The sequence below is a fragment of the Sparus aurata genome, chromosome 17 (genome assembly GCF_900880675.1).
Source record: "Sparus aurata chromosome 17, fSpaAur1.1, whole genome shotgun sequence".
Classification (NCBI taxonomy): Eukaryota; Metazoa; Chordata; class Actinopteri; order Spariformes; family Sparidae; genus Sparus; species Sparus aurata.
Genome location: NC_044203.1, coordinates 8,813,151 through 8,834,059, shown reverse-complemented (window position 1 = coordinate 8,834,059; position 20,909 = coordinate 8,813,151). Strand labels below are relative to the sequence as shown.

The following is a 20,909-nucleotide window of genomic DNA, read 5'->3' as shown; positions in this document are numbered from 1 at the left end:
AACCATATCAAGGAAATGCTATTCCAACTGGTTTTGATCGCTGACTGAACTTGAACACTCCCTAATGTCCATTAAAACCAGATCATCTGTCATTGCTAACCTCAGCATGAACAATGCAGTAATAGTACAAAGGGCACAAACAGCCTGTCTACATGCTCATGGTGAATTCTAACTTCCTGATTTTTTATTACAATACATGGCATGTCCTTATAAATCCACCGAGTTAGGCCCTTCCTTGTTTTATACCCTGTGAACAGACCGAGTCAGGGCCATCTGTGCTCTTACCTGAATTTCACTTCACTTATGGTTTCAGAGATGGCACAACAGCTCAACGTTCCTTTATGTAGTAATGGCACCCTGAAGGCTGTCAGTTTGTCTTTTTTTAAAGTTTTAAATATTTATTTTTTAGTTCTGTAAAGCAAACCTAGCACCAGACCAGAACCAGCACTTTGTTTGCTTTGGTTGAAAAGGGACAAATGACATTTTGCATTTGAAAATCTGGTTCCGGCCTCTAACGGCACAGAGGGGCGTGGTGTGTGCTCTTGCAGCAAGTCTGGTTTCATCCAACAAGAACGAGTCTGTACGATGTAGTTTAAGGAGGATGCATCACAAAGGAACAATGGCACCACTGACCAGCAACAGTGGGCTATTTGCATTGGAGACACTGAACCACACTCGGGTAAAATAAAGAGGACTTTCTGTGGGTCTCCTTGTCTGCTCCCAGCCTCCACCTCAGGGTGACTCACTTATTCTTGTAGTGAGTCACAGAAAACAGGGCAGCTGGGTTATGTTGGTTGCTTGGTTTACCATCTAAATACAGTAAAAATTACTGCTTTTTTAGCTGAGATAAGCACTTCGGAGGGTTGAAACTACAGACGGCTTTGGATGATTTGACTGTTAAAATATAAACTCGAGGGCTGTGACATCACAACAATTGGACAAGTTGAAACTTTTAAATTATTATTTTTTTATTCCACTTACATGAAATTACACGTTTCCCCCAAAATAACAGTTATGCTTGGGTGTTCTGTATGAAAATTCCAAAGACATGAACAAAGCTAGCCCGCCCCACAACAATCTCCTGACATCTCCACAAACTACTTCTTATCAACATGCAGTTTAGGCAAGTATTGAAAGAAAAAAAGGAAAATAAAAGACCAAACAAATAAAAATCTTCATTTGAAAAAGCAGTAACTAGATAAGCACATGGGATTTAGTTTTTTTTCACTGCTGTGCTCAGAAAAACATCAAAAATAACAAGCTTGTGTGCTCTTTTGTTCTTCAAAGTCTTATATACCTCGTAATTGGAACATAGAAATACAAAAGCAGGTAACCCATAAACAAAACGAAATATTAAGGAATAGAAAGTTGAGCAACTAACAGTAAATGGAATGTAACCTTTGTGTTCCGACAAAACCTTGCCTTCTGTCTCCAGCACTTCCCCCGTTACACCTCCACTGTCATACCTCTTCCCTCGTTCAGACTAACAGATGCTGTCCCCTCTGGTGTGCAGAGCCAGCTCCTGACTTTGTGAAACCACAGATGTATCATTAAAAGATGGTGCTAATCAAGAACAGGACCGTTAATATGATCAAGATACATATACAGTATAACTGTTTTGACTCTAGAAACTCAATCCGCTTTGCATTTTTCATGAGTTGAGACCCGCCACCTTAATGCAGCACCCCTGTTGCTCCCACACAAAAAAGGTCAGCAGACAAGCAACAAACCCCAAACACACTTAACCCTTCCACATAGACCCTCCCACCACACAATTAAATTACCCTCCCTCCCTATCCCCTTTTCCCCACAGTTACTACAAAAGGAGGAATAGTAAACCAATAGGAGTGAGATGAGCGTTGAGAACTAAATAGAAAAAGGATGGAGAGAGATGGACGACAATGATGATAATGAGGTGATCATGATGAAGATGAGTTGGGACGATGGCAGGTAAGACGGGGATGACTCTTGGGGTCTGGCTCAATCTCTGGACTCCTCTGTATCCTCTCCTTCCACCTGGTTATCAGAGGTCCACAGCTGAGGGAAAGACAAGAGGAAACAGGTGTAAGTGGTAAAATAGTGGTAAAGTAATCTCTGGTTTCATCCGATATCCTTATTGGTGTATCATAGTAAACTGAGTATGTTTGAGGTTTGGAATGAAAAAGAGTCATCTGAACCACTGTCTCTGGTAAACTATGTTTAGAATTTTACAGACCAAACACTGGAGACAATAATCAGAGCGATCAAGGCAATTATAACTAGATACAGTCCTACTTTTATTAATCAGTATCATTCTTTAGTGCACAAAATCTGTCCATGTTTGTCGAATTGGTACGATGTTTTTGAATGGAAACATGGGAAAACTTACTGTCAAGTTGTCTCTCAGTAGCTGCATGATGAGTGTACTGTCTTTGTACGAATCTTCACTCAGTGTGTCAAGCTCCGCTATGGCGTCATCAAAAGCCTGGAAGAATCAAAACAAGTATTTAACAGCTTGAAGAACGACGGTGGTCTAAAACAAGCTACGTTGTGTAGATTGTCTGTTTTAAGTCAGCTGTACAGAGGTTTTATTGTTGTCTCGAAATGTGTATTTAACAACAGATGCACATTGAGGCTTACAAGTCCTCAGAAAAAAAAAAAAAAAAAATCATTGATGATGTTCATAAATTAGCATTGCATTACCAGGTACTGTCATGAGCATAAGGAGTTTTTAGTGGTGTTATCAACGTACGTTCTTAGCCAGCTGGCAGGCCTCTTCGGGTGAGTTGAGGATCTCATAGAAGAAAACGGAGAAATTCAGGGCAAGACCAAGACGGATTGGGTGCGTGGGCTGCATCTCTTTTTTGCTGATCTCAAAGGCGCCTTGGTAGGCTTCCTTTGAGTCCGTAATGATTTCTGTGAAGGAGAAAATGAAAGGGCATCAGAGCTATGGAAGTTGACAGTGAAAAATACAATTCTCTAATTTAAAAAAAAAAATGTTTTATATAGTGAAGAAAAAGGCTTCATACAATGATCTTAGTTGCAAGTTTATTAAATACACAAGAACCCTCAACTAATGCCACCAAAGACTACAGCCCTGCAACAAATCCTACCTTCCTAAAAGCTATATTCAGTTTTAGTTTTCACAGTTTTACACTTAAGGTCATTTTGGAGACTACTTTGTGGTGCTTTTTAATTGAATTGCATTGTAATAAGGTTTCTGATATTTCCCCATCTCTATTATTATCAGCTGAACTAAGTTGTAGATGAATCCACACCTCACACACTGGGAAAAAAAGGCATCTCTGACTGTCTAACATTCTACAGCAATAAGGTAACATAAAATGGATGGGCAACAATTCTCTATGCTATTAACAGGGGTTCTATTTATGCTTCTGTTGAATTTAGAGCACAGAGGAGGTTTGTTGGGAGATATAATGCATAAATGGTTTCTGAAAGCCTATCAATGTGAAAAGCAAAGTTGTAAATACTTTCTTACGGCCTACTCGGGGCTAATGCAACCACACCAATTCAGAAATAATGATCATTTTGTGCAGCATTTGCTTTAACACAGATTAATGAAGGATCAAAACCACCGTCGTATCTGTCTGCTAGTATTAAACTAAAATCAGCAGCGTGCTATCTAAACTGGATCAAGATTAGCATTGACTAGAAAACATCATGGAGCTATAACTCCTGGACAGAGCCCTTTACTAAGAAAACTGCTCAGTGGCGCATGAAGCCAAACACGCTTGACTTCGGGCCACGGTGCTTCCACGCTGTGCGACCCATAGAGCACGCGCACTAGAGACTTCCGCCCGCTGAGCCGGCTAACTTCGGTTTAGCTTCCGGCTAACTTGAACGAGGATAGCATAATTTAATCGCGATGCTGTAATTACGCGGTTTTGCCACTACGAAATCTGGCTTCAGATTCTGGTGCTCCTCCTAGGGCTTGGGAAACATGGGGAGACTGCTATCCTAGCTGTGTCCAGGAACAAAACCCACAGAGCTCACTAATTTACACGTTACATCTTGCTGGTTTAATCCATGCAAAAAATCAAGTAGAAAAACATAAACTTAAGGTTTTATGGGGGGTTATTTGTGGGACCATTTCTTGGCTGGCTGCAGCAGCTTGCTGGAGTCGTGTGGACACCATGAAGTTGGCAGACAACTGGAAAACGCTTCCACCCACCATAACTCAATTTTTACTTTGCTTTTTGCTTAACAGGCTGGCTCTGTGCGAAATGTCAGTTATTTGGAAAGTAGCAATGACTGCAGACTGACTGACTTCTACTATCTGACTTTATGATTGGCTGTATGCCTTAATACTATTAAAACGCAGACAGTGTGGACCTGAACTGAGAGTTTCTAGCTTTCCCTTTTCAACAGTTATAAACATCAATGCTTGAGTGAGATTTGGACGCATATAGTTACCAGACCATGTCAGTTATGTTTCCTATATTGTAACTAAAGTACACTCACTGTATTGCTGCAAAGATGAATTAAAGCCAACCTCAAATTCAACAGACAAGCTTCCACTATGTCAGAAGTTCCTTTAGTTGTTTTCTGGCATTGTACCAAGGTGTTAGGGGAAAGCTGAAACCCAGAGGCAAACATTCCGTGGCACTCTCCCTCTCTCTCTTTTTTTTTCTATAAACGATTGTGGTAAGAAGTAGAGGGCTGAAACAAGTCAGCAATGAAGCTCACTGCCTTACAATTTCTTCTATATCTTCCCCAAACTTGTGTTTTGTGAGCCATTCGAACAAGGCAGTTAACAGCTGGAAAGACTGAAAAATTATAAACATTTGTGAGATGTGAGCAGTGATTTTCCTTCCTTCGTTTTCATTTGATAACCTTATAGAGGCCTAAAAATGTTACATTGCACTAAAACAAAATTTGAAAAAACCCAAATGTTTTTCCCTTTCAAGTACTGTAAACTCAGGACCACTCAAATTTTTACTGCATCCCTTTGTGGGGTGGGGGCACTGAATTGTTAGACAAGAATGAAACCAGTAAAATATATTAGCTGCAAATCGACAGTTTAGTGGCTTTTGAGAGAAGAGAAACCCGTACATTTTCGTACACAAGCCCACCAGAAACCCGTACATTTTTTAGGGTGAAGTTAAGGTTAAATTCACAACAAATAATATGTTGGCCTTAGGTTTACTTTTAAACTTGTTACAGGCATATACAGCAACAAAAAAAAAGAAAAAAAAAATCAATTCACTAGCTGCTGACCTTTAACAGTCAAAAGTTACAAGAAATGTTGGCATTCAGGCACATTTATCAATGTAAGGATAAGCATACTGTGCTTATCCAAATACTCAAGGGGTCATTAAATAGAATTCTGTGCAAAATGTCTTATTTGGCTCAGCTCGGATTTATAGATATGTGTCTTCCCAATACAGCTTTTAAAAATGGCAAAACATACACAATATTAATATCAATAACAATAATAATCATAATCATGAATAAGCATAAAAAAGGGAAAGAAAGTTTACCCGTCTTCTTGTCTCCAGTAGCCACCTCAGCCAAGTAGCGGTAGTAATCTCCTTTCATTTTCAAATAGAAGACCCTGCTCTCTGCAGCAGGAGCTTTGGGAATGAGATAATCATCCAAGAGACCCTGTAGCAGAAAACATAGAATTGCAACAGCAAACTGTCAGAAAAGAGCAGACTTTCTATGATAATAGAATTACAATTAATATGGCTTTATCTACAGTTGCAAAATGAGCAAAACGGCTCGATTTGTATCCTTTCTCTATGTGCATGAAATGTGAACACAATTTGTCATGAATAAGACAGCTTTTTTAAAATCCTTCACTTATCCACTGATGCCAGAATAGCAGTGGCTGTCATTTCAACCCATTCAAACAAATGTCAGCATCAGACCTAACTGAGGGTATAGACAAGCTGGCTACCTCCAACAGTCTTAGGGCTTGAGCCTGAGACTTTGCCTGAGATACATTACAAATGCTTCAAAGACCACTGAAGGGGGGGTGGACAATATGTAAATGTGGGGGAGGAGAAAGGGAAGGCTGGACAGGAGAGGAGGGCATGAAGATGGTGGAATATGGAGGAAATCTGCTGGGGGTGGAGTAAAGAACCAGGCTGCTGAACTCCTAATGAGCATTTGCTGAGGAAGTAGGTCACTCACAGAGCCCAGCTCTTTACATCAGAAGTGTGCACCACTAGCAGGAAAATGTTAATCTACTATGTTAAAGCACTGTGCGACAGAGAGGGTTAAACACTGCTTTTACAGAATTAAAAGAAATTAATACTTCATTCTAACGCTGGGACACACATAGGAGGGATAGTGCTGCCCAGTTCCTTTTAAACTGGTGTGCCATGGTCTGTAACTTTAGTTTATGCATCCGTCCCATTTTTTTCCCCAGCACACCATGAGCAAAACTGGCAAGTTAACACACTGACAATTAGAAATGGTACTGTAAATTAATATAAATAATCAAATAAATTATAATTTCTCAGCTGTGACTGCCATTGAGGGTGAGTGTTTAGCGCAAACTAATGACAGTTTGAACAGGTTATTGGATGAGTCTCCTTTTGACTGAACAAAGTGAATGTTTTCTTTTGCTGTCACTCAGTTGTCCGTTGATGATTTAATTTACATCTGGCTAAATCTTATGCAGCACAATACAACAGCTGTGCAATAATTCCTAGCTTGCCTACACTTTATAATAATCAGTCCACAGTTTTTTTGCCAGTGACATAGGCTTAAACACTAGCAGCCCTTGTAAGAAAAATGCAATACAAAAAAAATGGTCATAAAGTTGAACCACCACCCTTTCTTACAATTAAAAACCCATCATATAAGGAGGCTTTCTTGAATTGCTGTTGTATTAGACATAATCAAATCATAAATTGGCAACTATTTGTATAATATTGTTGTTAATTTTGCACTAGTCTGGTCTAATCCATATGATAAGCCTATACATGTAAAACCTTGATAATAAACTATTGCATTATCCCTGAAAGGATTCAGATTTCTACAATTATATGTTGACACAGCATAGGTTATATGCCTGATTAATAGTCTCTATATAGGAAAAGTCAAATACTGGATTGAGCTTGGGACCATGGGTAAAAGACCACACCCAGACACACACTAAACTAAGGGACACGAGCATTTGCGTTGTCTTTAACATCGTGTTCATTAGACAGTGTATTTGTACACTACTCCAAGCACAACGCGAAAAACCAGGCTGATCTAAGAGCCTGCATTTGCTGAATGCTCTTAGACTGATATGAGGGCTCAGGGAAGTCCTCTGGGATCTGAATGTAGAACTAGGCCACTGGCAAGGGCAAAGATAAAACTCTACAACCAAAACAAGAATTAATAAAAATGTATATTTTGGGTAAATATTCATTTTAATGGGCATGTATAGGTGTCTGCACACTTGTATAGACTTGAAATATTGTTTTCTGTAGAATATCCTATAAAGTTTTTTGTGTGAACTAGAGTTGTCACGATACTGGAAATTTTAACATTGATACAATATCTGAACACCAGAAAAATCCCACACCCATCCACAACAGCCCCCAGAACTAATGGGAGAGGGTGGAATTAATGTATTTATTCATTCATTCTTTATCCGTTGACTTTTTATCAATGCTTTTTTGGTAAACCAATGATGTTGACATGTTTTTGATATATAATGAGTCCACAGGACCCACAGGTGTTTATTTGAGTGGGTCCTAGGGAAAAAAGGTCCCAAATTCGACGTGTTTTCTGACAAAATGGGTAAAACTCACGTTTGATGATATATGGTTGTAACTATGGTTATGTTTAATGAAAGTAATCTGAAAATTAAAAACTATAAAATCCCAAATCTGAATGAGATGTTTCTGATCACAAATGACAAAGAAAGGCATTAAAACATGAGTCTGTTGCTATAGGCAGACTATCATGCTCTTATTTCAACTGATAAAATCCCACATCAGTCAGGCCTATGCCCCATCACATCATCCTGATACACTTGTCTACAGACCTCAAAAAACTAAATAGTGGCTTATTTCATTATACACATTCCCTGAATGGTAAAGCATTCGTCATCACTGTCACGAGAGAACACAATCGATCAGAGCTGATTATTCTCGACTGTGACCCAGTTTACTGACCAATACCACGTTTGTAGCTTTGGCTGGTGAAATCTATGACAAGGATTTGTCTAAATTGTTGCAGCATCATCATCATGTATCATGTCACAATCATTAAGATACGTGCAGATGGTCTGAAGCGATGATCAGTGGAGCATCACAACGGAGCATTTTCTGGGATAAAATATGGCATATCCACAGACTTCAGAGCGTTCTTTTTGGATTGTAATGCATAGAAGATGCAGGATGGGTCCATATGAACAACACTGAACAGAGTTTTGGGGGGTTAACAAGCAACATAACCGTCCACTTTAGGTTCGCTAAGGTGAGTCTTCAGTTGGTCTTCACACAACTTCTTCTGTCACTGTGTGTACTGCTATTACAATAATGTGATACGCAAAAACATGAATGTCTAAAAAGGTACACACCTCTCTCCCCATTTGATTCATAGTGTTTGTCCTTGTATAAAGATAGGCTTTTTATCCAGTTTTTAAGTGTGAACATTCAGAAAAGGAATAAAAGCAGAATTTTGACGTAACCGACCACACCTTATACAAACTAGTTAAATTTAAGTATACCCCAGTTTCATCCCTGTCCTACACCTTTTCTTTCTCTCCTTTTTTACTGTCATCCGTCTCTAATTTGGTCCCCATATGGCTGTTTCTGCCGAAATGGAGGTCAGTGGACTGGTGGCATTATAGGATTAGGACCTGGTGAGTCACCAGGCGGAGAACGCACAGGCTGAGAGAAGAACAGAGTAGCAGAGTTCCTACAGATGGCAACAGTATTTCATAGGACAATATGAAACTTGTCAGGATATAATTGGAACACAAAGCAGAGAATAAACTAGTAATACTAAAAAGGCCCTGTCCACATGTGCCTGGCATAAACGGCATTTAAAGTCACTGAAAATTGAGCTTTTGGATAACTCCTCCAGGGTGGAGACATTCAGAAACTCGGTTTTCACATTTATCAGTGTTTGTATTATTGTATTTGAGTTTGTACACTGGCAGAATGGATGTTGGTCTATGATGAGCAGTCAAGTTTCCCTGCCTCGTCCGTTGTATTTTCTGTTTCTAAGAAACGGGGCAAAATAAACAACCTGCTTCCCGTTTATAACGGCTCACACATGCCAAGTGTATGGCCATGGAATATGCGTTTCAGTTGTGCTACTATGGATAGAGAACATTTCTGAAATCTGGACATATCTGGTGGACTATGTGGACTAGCCTAATTTTCTGTATACCAATACATTCCAAGTGTTGATTGAAACTTGGTAATCTGTATGCTTGGCATAGGGTCAAGTTACCCTTGTTGCTTTAGGATTACAAAAGCCCTTTGCAGGTAGAGATTCTGCAATATCACCACAACATAGGCTCGTCTCTACAGCGACTTTGTTCACACTGAACCAAGCCACGGCGTGTCATTTCATATAGCATGGTGCGGTTGTGGAACCAAAGGAGGTGTGGTTGTACACATCACTTTGAGATCTGTGCATTTTTATTTTTGTGCGTTTCCATCTGGTTTCCACCTGTAAATCTAAATATGTCTCAGCAAACCATTTATAAATGATATGGATGCCGTTCTATACTGTGCTGTGATTGCGATACTGACCGACCATGCATCATGGAAAGTGCCAGATACTTTTTTTTTTTTTGGTGACTAAAAAAAAACTACAATACACCATCAGTAAAGTGCAGACGCCACCTGGCTCTCACTAGGGAAGAGGGATGCCGTTTTCCTGGGGGAAGTTAACCAAAGATTTTGTAGGGACAGCTGGATAGTGGCAACTTCTCCACATTGAATTTTTTTTTTACTTTTTATGCCATTGGCCAAAGACACTACCTGCTACCACATTACTGTTTGGTCTAGTAACGTTGCTTTGTGGGTTGAAGTGTATGGTCAATTTTTGACACTTAATAGCTAGACTGGATAGGTACTGCAGATATCCATAATTCAACTCTTCCTGGTCAAAAAGAACATTTCGGATGTCCACAATTGATATAGATTTAACAGATAAATTACAGATATATCCAACCCTAACCCTAACTGACATCATGGTTATCATGAATAAAAAAAACTGACTAGTCATAATGTATTAACAACTAGTCAAAATGAGGCAGTTTATATCTATAATCTTCACCTGGGATACTCAGATTTTATTTACAAATGTTAAGAAGGCTTGCCTTAGGAGTGTGGGACATTCCTCTTATTTTGAGCGATACCCAGTGAAGGTTCTGTCCAGTAATTAAGACTATAAAACGCTATCAGACTGAACGGCAATAGACAGCCACACCCCTACCCTGCAGGCTTACAGGCTGGCCAGACTGGATGTGCGAGCAGTGCCTGTGCTTGGCATTATATCTTCCTTTTTCTTTTTGGCGTCCATGTAAACAGGTTAGAACTGGCTGGGTGACTAGCGCTGCAGTGGCGCTTAATCTAGAGAGTTGGAGTCTTGCCTATTTTTACTGCAATACGCAAGCAGTCCTTGCCACAAATGGACTTGGTATCAAACCAGAATTTTACCAGTTTTAATGTCTAGGTCTGTCGACAATGTCAAAGAGATGGAGAATACACACAACTTTCTCCTTCTCTCCCTCCCTCTTTCAACAGGGGTAGACGAAAATCACATCTTCATATTTTATTGATAAATATCAAATGGTAAACTCAATGTAAACAGATAGGGCAGGCAGGGCCCACGCTACAGCGGCAATGCTGTCCATGTGAACATAAATGTGCGAGTGAGTACAGACATTCAGCCACCATGCACTACACAAGCATCCAGTGTGGCCAGCCTTTTACACTTTCACACAGGTCGATTCGCCTCCGTTGCAGCGTTGTTACTACATCTGCTGGTGGATCAGAGGTGGAACGAAACCACCCAGCCATTCTGCCTCCAACTTTCATATAGACAGCGAGGTGGAATAACAGCACAATGTTCCCCCTTTGAAAAAGCAGTGTGAATGGGGCTTAAGACCTCCATTTAGACACAGCATGACATCCAGTCAAACCCACTATTGCAAAGTGAAAACAAACCGAGGTGTAACCGCAGCCAAGTTTATTTTACCTAACAGATAACTACAGCGTGCAGTCTGATATAACTGTTCTGCCACAAAGTCTATTTCATGATACCTATAATGCTCAGTTTTGTTGAACCAGGCAGCATTTGAGTTATTTTTTAACACTGAGACCGTAGTTGATGGTGTTGTAGTGGACTATCATACTCAGGCGTTTCTTATATACCGTGCCTCACCAGATTGGGGTATGGGAACTTTTTCTCAAACCCAAATCCAGTATCAAACCATTTAACACAATTGAATCCTTTTAAACCCAAACAGAATCTAATTACATTTAATTTTTGCACCATTTGTAGTTATAACTATAACATTTTGTTAAGGTCCAGGATCGTCAAATTAGCTACTAAATTAATTGAAAAAAACATTGCTAGTATGATTAAATGTTACCTGTAGCTACAACCTGAATCTGGTGTTTTTCACCAATTACTTGATCAAATTCTAGGAGTCCTGATTCAGAAGTATAAAGTTGTTGAGCTCAAATTATGTGTGTGGTCTTTACTTCAGGGCTGTTATACTGGATTGCATTAGATTGTACACATGGATAAATTGGTCACTGAGTATTTACACACAATTTCCTGTGCTGTGTGAGCTCATGCTTTATTTCTACTCTTGCTTTCTCATCTCAGGGCAATCCATCCATATACGTACTCAAAGGCTTAACACACTAACCGCCTCACAGAGTGTTGAAAAATCTGGCTAACTAGGACTATAACTGACGATAAAGGGGAAACAATATCCAGAGAATCAGGTCAAATAGTACCATTTACTTGTTCACATACGTGGCGCACAACTGGAGATCGTCAGTGTCAGACATGTTCAAACAATACTCTGTACGTTTTGGTCGTGAGGTGACGCATGGGAAGGTGGCTACAGACTTCTCCGAAATGATGAATGCTAAAATTAATAGACTGCTAATCCACAGTTACGGGGAATTTGTGAAAGGGGCATTAAAAACACTTTGTTTTCAATACAGGGGCATGTATGAAGACGAATGCTATAATAAGCTGCAGGTCATCACTGATGAAAGATAATTAAAGCTGGAAAACTTCAGCCGAGTAGAAATGAAGCAACCATTGGAACGTAACCAGTTCCACTTCATCTTGTTGACAGAAATGACACACCCAACATCATGAGCTGTTGAAGGGAGGTATGACTGTAGTGTTAACACTCACTCCTCAGTCATCCAGCATTTGTTCACATTATCTGACTTAGAAAAGGAAATGATTGCATGAAAAAAAAAAAAAAGTATATATATATTTTTTATTTCATTTTAACACATTTTGTCTAGAGGCCCTGCTTTTGTCTCATCAGTTACTGTCACTCTACCACTAGTCACTACATTTTGGCATGCACAATGTCTTGACAATGTCTTGTGTGGTTATAGTGAAATAAATCCCTTTGAGACATGCATCACATTGTGTAAATATGATGGCAATTTTACTTGTCTGTTTTATGTCTGCATTAGTTCAGATTCAAATTCAGTAACACTTCCAACACAACAATTCATAATCCAATGTGATCAAATTCAAGGAGGACAACAGGTACATGTCGTTCCATCTTTGACAGCACTGAACAGACAACACCTGACCCAAATGTTAAATAGCCGTTACTTTACCAGATTTGACCAGATACATTTGTATGCATGTCCAACAATGTTGTCTAATGAAATGTTATCTCACCAGCACTTCCCTGCAGATTTTTTCCAGCTCGCCTTCAATCTTTTCCCGGTATTCTTTGGCCATTTCCTTCTTTTTTTCGCTGCCCTCAGCAGCCTTCTGCTCAATGCTGGACACCACACGCCATGAGGAGCGGCGTGCACCCACTACATTCTTGTAGGCCACAGAGAGCAGGTTACGCTCCTCGTTCGTCAGCTCTTCGCTGTCTTTCGTCACAGACATCATTGCAGCAGCCATGTCGTCATAGCGCTCAGCCTGCTCGGCCAGCTTGGCCTTCTGCACCAGTTCCTTCTGGGGTGGCTCAGTCATGACTGCTCACTAGAGGAAGGAAAGCAGAGAGGAAACATGACAGCTGCAGGTCAATTTAATTAGTGACAAAAGTACATTTTCTAAACCAACTGGTGACTAATTACCAGTATTTCATATAACTTAAGAGTGATTTGTGAGGCTAATGAGAGTGTCAACCAACAGGAAGAGAGAAACCTTTTGTATTAGCTCTCAACTGAATTCATCAAGAGAAGTGGATCTCTACTCAGTCCAGGGACGCTATCACACCAAATTAAATAGGTTAACTGAAGTTGTGGTACATGATGCAAGCACCATCTTTTAAGCTTGCAGCTTTTTCATGGCAACACAGATGTACAAAATCATGGCAGCTCAGTCTATGGGACTATGGGACTGAAAGAAACAGAACAGGGAAGTTTAACAAGGACTAATATTAAGCTTCTTGGACAAATAAGGCATAGGAAGTAAGTTGTAGTTGCACCAAAATAAATGTGTGCCTGCACCACAGCACTGCACTAGCCTCACTGTACTGAATGCTATGGGTTTCTAAGAGGAGAAACGATATCAGCAGAAACAACGTAAAGGCAGTCGATGTGTAATCTTCACACACGCCTGCCCATGGGAATTATCACCATCAGATCAATAGCCCACATCCGTTTGACCCATCCAAAACAGCCAGCGGGCTTCCACAGAATCAATCACTTTTTCCATTCCAAATTGCATTTTGTGTGTCCTGTTCACAATCTGCTGATACAGAAGATGAAACAATTTCTATCGTGGGTTTCAAATTGACATAAGAGTTTAGTAATCTAAATAGACCCGAATTTGGAATTATCATCATTGGTTTTTTTTTATACACAGCACGTTTGTCGCAACATGGATGTAATACCTGCGACCGATTAAAAAGTATGCATGTGTGTTATCCTGCAGAGCCGCGGGTTGTTTTTTTTTTAGCTTTTTTTTTTTTTTTTACTGCGAAAAAATAAATAAATAAAAAAATCACACACTCTCAAATTGTTCTACGATTACAGTTTTGCTGAATGTAAAGAATATTCGCCGAAGTAGCGCATGGTACAGGCATGAAGAGCTTGGTCTCGGCAGGCCTAGTGCTGGTAGCCGTCCATAGCGAACGCGGATGCGCCTCCCGGTACACACACCACACCCATCCCTGTACCTGTGGCTCCTCAAACGAGCACAAGGGAACTAAAGTACCAAATTAAAGCGCCTTTCCGTGGTTGATTTCGGTCAATCTGGTCGACATGAACCCAAACGCGCGTCAACTATATGTACACAGTTCTGACTAGAAGTGGTGACTGGTGAAGCTACAGCTAGCTGCACCGTTATATATCATGTAGCCTTTCACCGTTCAGGCCTCGTGACCCGTTTCCAGTATGGCGCCGACTATTTCCTGAAACAGAGGCATTCAAGGGTAAGCGTTTTTGGGCGAGTCGTTATACCAATTTGACTGCTAATCCGACGCGTTAATAATTTGTATACACAACTTCAATCGTTTTTCTAAGCATCTGACCGAAAGGGAGCTTGGTTTGTTGGCGTTAGTTTGGTTGCCCGTCGAGGGCAGATTTGATCTGTATCCTGTGGATTTTGCTTATGCACTTCTTGACCACTAGACATGGCAAATAACACTAAAACACCACAACGTCGTGCGACAAGATGTTACTGTACCTTTCGGATATCATCAGCTGTTAATTCATCACAATCTCACAGGAGCGGAATGAAAAACTGAGATAATACCTCAAGAGAAATACATAACCGATTTACTTGCGATCTTTAACAAGACACAGGCACACTTAACCAACCGGCTGACATAGCCCGACAAATTACTTGAGTCAATCGGTTTATTTTTTTATTAGCCAAACCCTCTAAATATCAGCTCTTCAGTCGTCGACCTGACACGCCTTCCCTTTCTGCCCGTCTGATGTTCGAGTTTGAAACCAGCCATTAGACATATCCCATACCGTAGCTAAGCTAACCATTGTTCTTTGGTCCGACGACTGTCGCCGCTAGATGCAGCGCCAGTCATTGGAGACAATACGCTTCCATTGTTACCCTGTTTAACGGTAAGTTCGAAGAGCTTACGATTAATTATGCAAACGAAATAGTGCTGTTGTAGAAGCTGCATTTCCTTTCATACCTGAGTGCTGGCAGATAGCAGTGATGTCGGCGGTACAGTCTACAGCTGATTCACTCGGCCGGCCCGTCTGAATGTGTTCCACGGGGTTTCCCTCCTATCACACCAGTCCAAGACACAGCCAGGGAAGGGGCTACTGACGTCAACCATTACCAAGGCAACCGAACATGAGCCATTGTGGGAGTAGTAGTTCTTTTCCCATCGACGTTACTGCCCTAGTCTCTTAAGAGGCAAATGCCATCAAATTATTGCAAATAATGTCGTCAATATAAGGACGTTTTGATGTTTTCCTAAATGAAATACAGTAACATATGTTACCCCTTTGTCACACCACTTCATATAGCCTAATCACTTCCCAGCCCTGAATGCATTACTGACACTAGATTAAATGCAAATCTACGGAAACGTCACCTCATGGCTTTTCACACAGCATATCCTTAGCCCAGGGGTAAGAGTAAACGCTGGGATAAATTAGCTGTTTTCTTGCACACAAACTTGAAACCCAGCACTTAGCCGAAGCCCTAGGTCATACAATTCACTAAGCGAGCCCTAGGCTAAAGTCCGTCCCTCAAGCTTCTTACCAAATCCAAATCAAGGGTGTCATGTGTTGTACGAATTGTAAAGCCCACTGAGGAACATTCTGATTTGGGATTCTGGGCTGTATAAATAAGAATTGAAATGGACTTGAACTGCATTTAGGAGTATTTGCCTGAGATGCTGAGAGCATCACAAACTAGAACACAGGACCAAGCCCGGATCCCGAACCGGGCCGTCTGGGCCGCGGCCCGGGGGCCTCGAGCTACCAGAGGCCTCCGTCACTTAGTGGTTTTTTTTTTTTTTTTTGTGAGTGGACCTCATTAAGTGTGTGATGAATTACAAAGTTATAGTCTACCCGATTTATTTGCAAATAAAAATATGACTGATTGTTTGTTTTGCTGTCTGTGTCCGGGCGATGATGGAGGAACGGAAAAACATGGGAAAAAGGCGGTGGGTTAGGGTTGGGCCACTGAATTAAAAGCAAAACAGGAGAGGGATAAAAGACATTCGCAACTCCGGCATGGCATTCCGAACATCTCAAGCTTTTTCACCGCATCTAACTTTAACCAGTAGTGTCACATCATGGTGATATAGACCCGGTGCAAATATTTTTTGTGTGCCCCGAAACACGCGCGCACACACACACACACACGCGCAGCCACTTTTTTCGCTGTGGGCCGATCAGTAATCGGCCGATGGACGGCCTTTTATTTATTTATTTGTTTGTTTGTTTATTTATTCTGCTGCGCCTATACGTTTCTCCGTCGACACCAAGAAAGTGAGAGATTGGCGAAAAAATCTAACTGAGCTTCAGCGTCTGTCCGAGGAGGACAGCAACAGGGCCAGGCTGCCTGCTGGAGGGAGGAAGAAGGAGCCTGAGATAAACATGCGGGGATGAGTTATCAGCAAACGGGCACAACACGAGAGAGTGTCCCGCAAAATGATCAGGGCGATGGAGGAACAAATGTACGAGTGACAGCAGAGATGAGGAGTTTGCAGTGAGTGCTGGTCGTTTCCTCCGCTGCAACAACTTCACCTGCAGAGGACAACTATTGCCCAGCAGGATACCAGAGAATTCACCAAGAAGCTGGAGAAGTTTGTGACATTTTCATCCCGGATTTTTGAGAGGAAGGAATTAAACGTCTGTCCCATGAATGCCTGGTCTGTACAGTGATTGAATCAAATAAACGCCCCGGCTATTATTTGGTATTGTACGGTATGTTAACTCTCCCGGCCGGGGAGAGAGACACATCACAGTGCTCAGCTGCAGACACAGCAGAGAGGTGACGAGACGCGACTCATCATTACTGACAGGCATCAAGGCCACTCAGCGTTACCTTACCGACCCGCCCCCAGATATTTCATTCACAAAAACAGGTCCTGTGGCAATTCTGGACAGCTGTTTTTTTTTTTTTCGTTTTTTTGTCCTTCTTCCTTCATGAGCCCCTGACTGCGTCTGGGCCCCGGTGCAGCTGCAGCGGTTGCACTGCCGATACTTACGCCACTGACTTTAATGGCATCAGCGTCAGTGAAGAGCAGGATCACTACCCGGCAGATGCCTCCACATCACCAGCTCATCCACAGCGAGGGGCCTTGCCCTCGACTGAGACAGTGTGACAGTCACCTGTTCACCGGCTGCCCCGCCCGCATCTTTGACCAGCCTGGATGGCCCGCCTGACGGCTGTGGTGAGGCCACTGATGCCGCGGATGATCCCGTGAGTGATCCTGCGGACAATGCTGCGGATGATGCCAGGGATGACGGCAGGGACCTGCCAGTGACAATGCCGCTGGGACCGGCGGCCCCCGAACGGAAATGCAGGAGTGGTACGAGACGACTACGGATCCGGAATTGTGGAAAGACACAAGCAGCGATACGATAAAGACCATTCTTATTCAGAGAGGCGCTGCAGAATTACTTAATTGCAGGTCGGTCGACCTACCCAGCTTCTGCCAGGGACAGAACTATTGGAGGTAAAGATAATAATACACACATACACTGTATGTGCTGGGAGTCTTGTGTTTAATTTATCTACAGTTGTAGATTTTTTGCCAGGAGAAAGGCCAGAAAAAAGGTCATTGCATAAGGTAGCGACTCTAATGTGTGTGTGTATTCTTGTCTCCCAAGCGTTGTTAATGTGCATTGTTTTTTTTATGATTTGGAAAACATTTGTTGGTGGGATGTTTGCTATCGTGGCTATTCTAAAAACAGGTTGTTTGCTATTCTTTGAAGTGTTTCTGCATATCTGAGTGTAGACTGTTTTGATAATACACACATACACTGCATGTGCTGAGAGTCTGTGTTGAATTTATCGGTCAGTGTGAATCCTGTTTAAGTGCAGGAGTTTCCAACACTACATCCACACTTGTGCACTATTAAAGTAGTTGTCTGTTGTGTTGGTGCACATACAAGTGTGTGTGTGTGTGTGTGTGTGTGTGTGTGTGTGTGTGTGTGTGTGTGTGTTTGTGTGAGTGTGTGTAAGGGCCTCTAAGAGTCTGGCCCAAGGGCCTCTGAATTCTTAATCCAGCCTTGCACAGGACACAGCGCTACAGCATATCTTGCCTAATAGAAACTACTATTTCTGCATCCTGGTTGGTTTCCAAGGGGAGAGAGTGAAGCTATTTTTGCCTTGTCACATGTTTTCCCCTCGGGCCAAGATTTCAAGCTTGTAACCTATTTAAGGGCAGAACAGATAATGTCGGCGGTAGAAGTGCACAAAAGCACCAGCGCTAAACAATGAATGTCTCCTCTCACTTGTCAAAGTCTGGTCCAGGAAGTGTGTAGTACCAAGCCAGAGGGATTTCAAGTATGGGAAAAAAGCGAAGCAATAACCTAAACATGCATAACTGGTTAGGCGAGTTCTTAGTAAGTCCATCAACCTCATCTTGAGACCTTGAGCACACTTTCCCCCACATTTCACATTCACACACACACACGTTCTGTTAAGTGTTCATGTTAAGTGTTTCTCAGCAATAGCTTGAGATGTATTAGTTAAGCTGATTGGCTTTACACACGTTTAAATTAAAAAGGCTTATGTCATACTAAAGTCTGCGAGAGCAACACATGCATTGTTGGCACACTTTTATATGTTCCAGTAATGTCTGTGACCAAGTCATGGATTGAGTCAACAAATAATAAACTGTTGACCAATAATGGACCAGTCTCTTCATAAGTCACGGCAACATCCCAATCGGCTCTAGTTCCTCTCATCCTAATGAACCATCACATACCACATCATCATATTTTGACCACTCTTAGATAATTACAACAATCTGTCATGTTTTTGTGTGCCTGTGCAATTGCTTGTCTGTTATTTATTCCAAATTGTACTGGGGTGTTGGTTGACAAACTGTAGTGAAGAGTTTAAAAGTAAAGGCTGATGACCTGGCAGAGTGGCTTTAATGAAGACCTGTAATTTGACCCAATCTAAGAATTATAAATTAGGATATTAGTGCTAATCACACTGCCTATTCTAAGACCAGGGCTATGCTAGGCTAAGAGTTGACCCTGGGAAACAAAGATTGTGGCTCTATGAGTTACACTGCACATCTACTAGCTCTGGGTTGAATTTCTGTGGGAGCACACAAAGTAACACAAGGTGGTAATACATGGTAACATTCTAGAATGTCATGTTTATCTGTTTAACATGGGCAGATTTTAGCTCTATGATTAGTTGATTTTCAGAGGATAACCCAACACATTTGGGGCTAACCCTGCTCCAGAACAGGGCCAAGAAGACCTTGGCTGTAGTTGGGGATAGCCCACTTTGGAATGTGCCAATGTGATTAATTTCGTAGCCTGACTGGCTAACAGCTACCTTAGCCTGGGGCTAAGTGCAGTGGGAAAAGCACTGTTTTGTCCTCTGCTGCTTCACAATGTTTACGATTCTGTTTTTAAATCTATCTTTTGTGAGCACTAAATCACTTGAATAATGCTTTAAAAGCTGCTCTGAGCCTTTTTGTTGTATTCGCTAACTTCCTGTCCAATTTTGCAGTTGGCAATCGTTAAATATGATAGAGTGGACTATATATTGTGATGATATCATTCCATGAGTTTTTGGTGTTGTTACATTCCTAGTCATTTGGCCTGTCCTGGTAACATAATATTTGAAATGTTTTTGTTGTTGTTGTGGGTGGGGTGGGGTACGTGTCCTAGAATCCAGAGGTCCAAATGCCTTTCTTTGTATTTGCAGGAATTCCTTCCTGGAGGTCCTCAGTCATCATCCCTTGATGACATCCCCATAGCGCAATGTCTGTTTGTTTTGTTTTTAACGTTCAGCACCAAATGAGGGTCAGAAACAGTCTTCTACGTCAATTGCATCTAAAGAAAATATATTGCCCACTGTTTTCAGGACTTCTATATCTATCTCTGATCCCCTCTCTCGGCCTACACATGTGGACAAAATTCTTGTTGCCCTTCCGTTAAAGAAAGCCAAACCCAAAATGTTCTCTGAAATAACTTGAAACTGACAAAAGTAATAAGACATAAAAATTAGTTAACAATTTAAAAGCAATGTCTGAATTTCATTGACTAATTTTCACTTTTTTTTTTTTTTTATTATTACCTCTGTCAATTTCAAGTTATTTCAGTGACCATTGTGGGTTTTTCTTGCTTTAACGGAAGGGTACCAACAATTTTGTCAGCGTGCATACATCCATGTTATTGTGTTTTGCCTAAGCATCAAATAACATCCAGACTTGTATTTGTGTTGATCTGTACAGTCTTTATCAAATTAAAGTTTTTTATACTTGGGCTATAGGTATATCCTACATTAAAGTGTTGTACTTATTTAAAGTTTCGGGTACTCATGTTTCAGTATTTCTATTTTATGCTACTTTATCTTAGATTCCACTATTCCACAATTCAGAGGAGGCTACTGGACTTTTCACTCAACTACATGTATTTAACTAGACTACATTTCAGTTTCTGCTTAGTATCAACTTATAATTGTGTCTTGTGTTGATTTGTACACAGTCTTTAATCAAACTGATGTTTAAGACTGTATTTTGTGAACTTAATATTCATGCAAATTATATTTATATCACTGCTACAGCTTCTACTAATTCTATCATTATTACAAATGTTTATGGA

At 41.1% G+C, this 20,909-nt stretch overlaps 1 protein-coding gene across 1 annotated transcript; it reads right to left on the bottom strand.

Annotated features, from left to right (window-relative positions):
* Positions 1-947: 947 nt before the first annotated feature.
* On the bottom strand, positions 948-15,445 carry LOC115567184 (14-3-3 protein beta/alpha-B-like). Its single transcript, XM_030393509.1, has 6 exons — positions 15,287-15,445; positions 12,853-13,167; positions 5,481-5,604; positions 2,732-2,895; positions 2,369-2,464; positions 948-2,037 (listed from the first exon to the last, which is right to left on the bottom strand). Exons 2-6 carry the CDS (start codon positions 13,156-13,158, stop codon positions 1,981-1,983), a joined length of 747 nt encoding a protein of 248 aa, XP_030249369.1. The 5' UTR covers positions 13,159-13,167; positions 15,287-15,445; the 3' UTR covers positions 948-1,980.
* Between the last annotated feature and the right edge of the window lie 5,464 nt (positions 15,446-20,909).

Coding starts and splice junctions, on each gene's coding strand:
- LOC115567184 (XM_030393509.1), bottom strand. CDS start 13,158: ATGACTGAGCCACCCCAGAAGGAACTGGTGCAGAAGGCCAAGCTGGCC. Junction 2,896..5,480: donor TACTGGAGACAAGAAGACGG/GTAAACTTTCTT, acceptor TCTCCTTCACAG/AAATCATTACGGACTCAAAG. Junction 2,038..2,368: donor TACTGAGAGACAACTTGACA/GTAAGTTTTCCC, acceptor TCTTTCCCTCAG/CTGTGGACCTCTGATAACCA.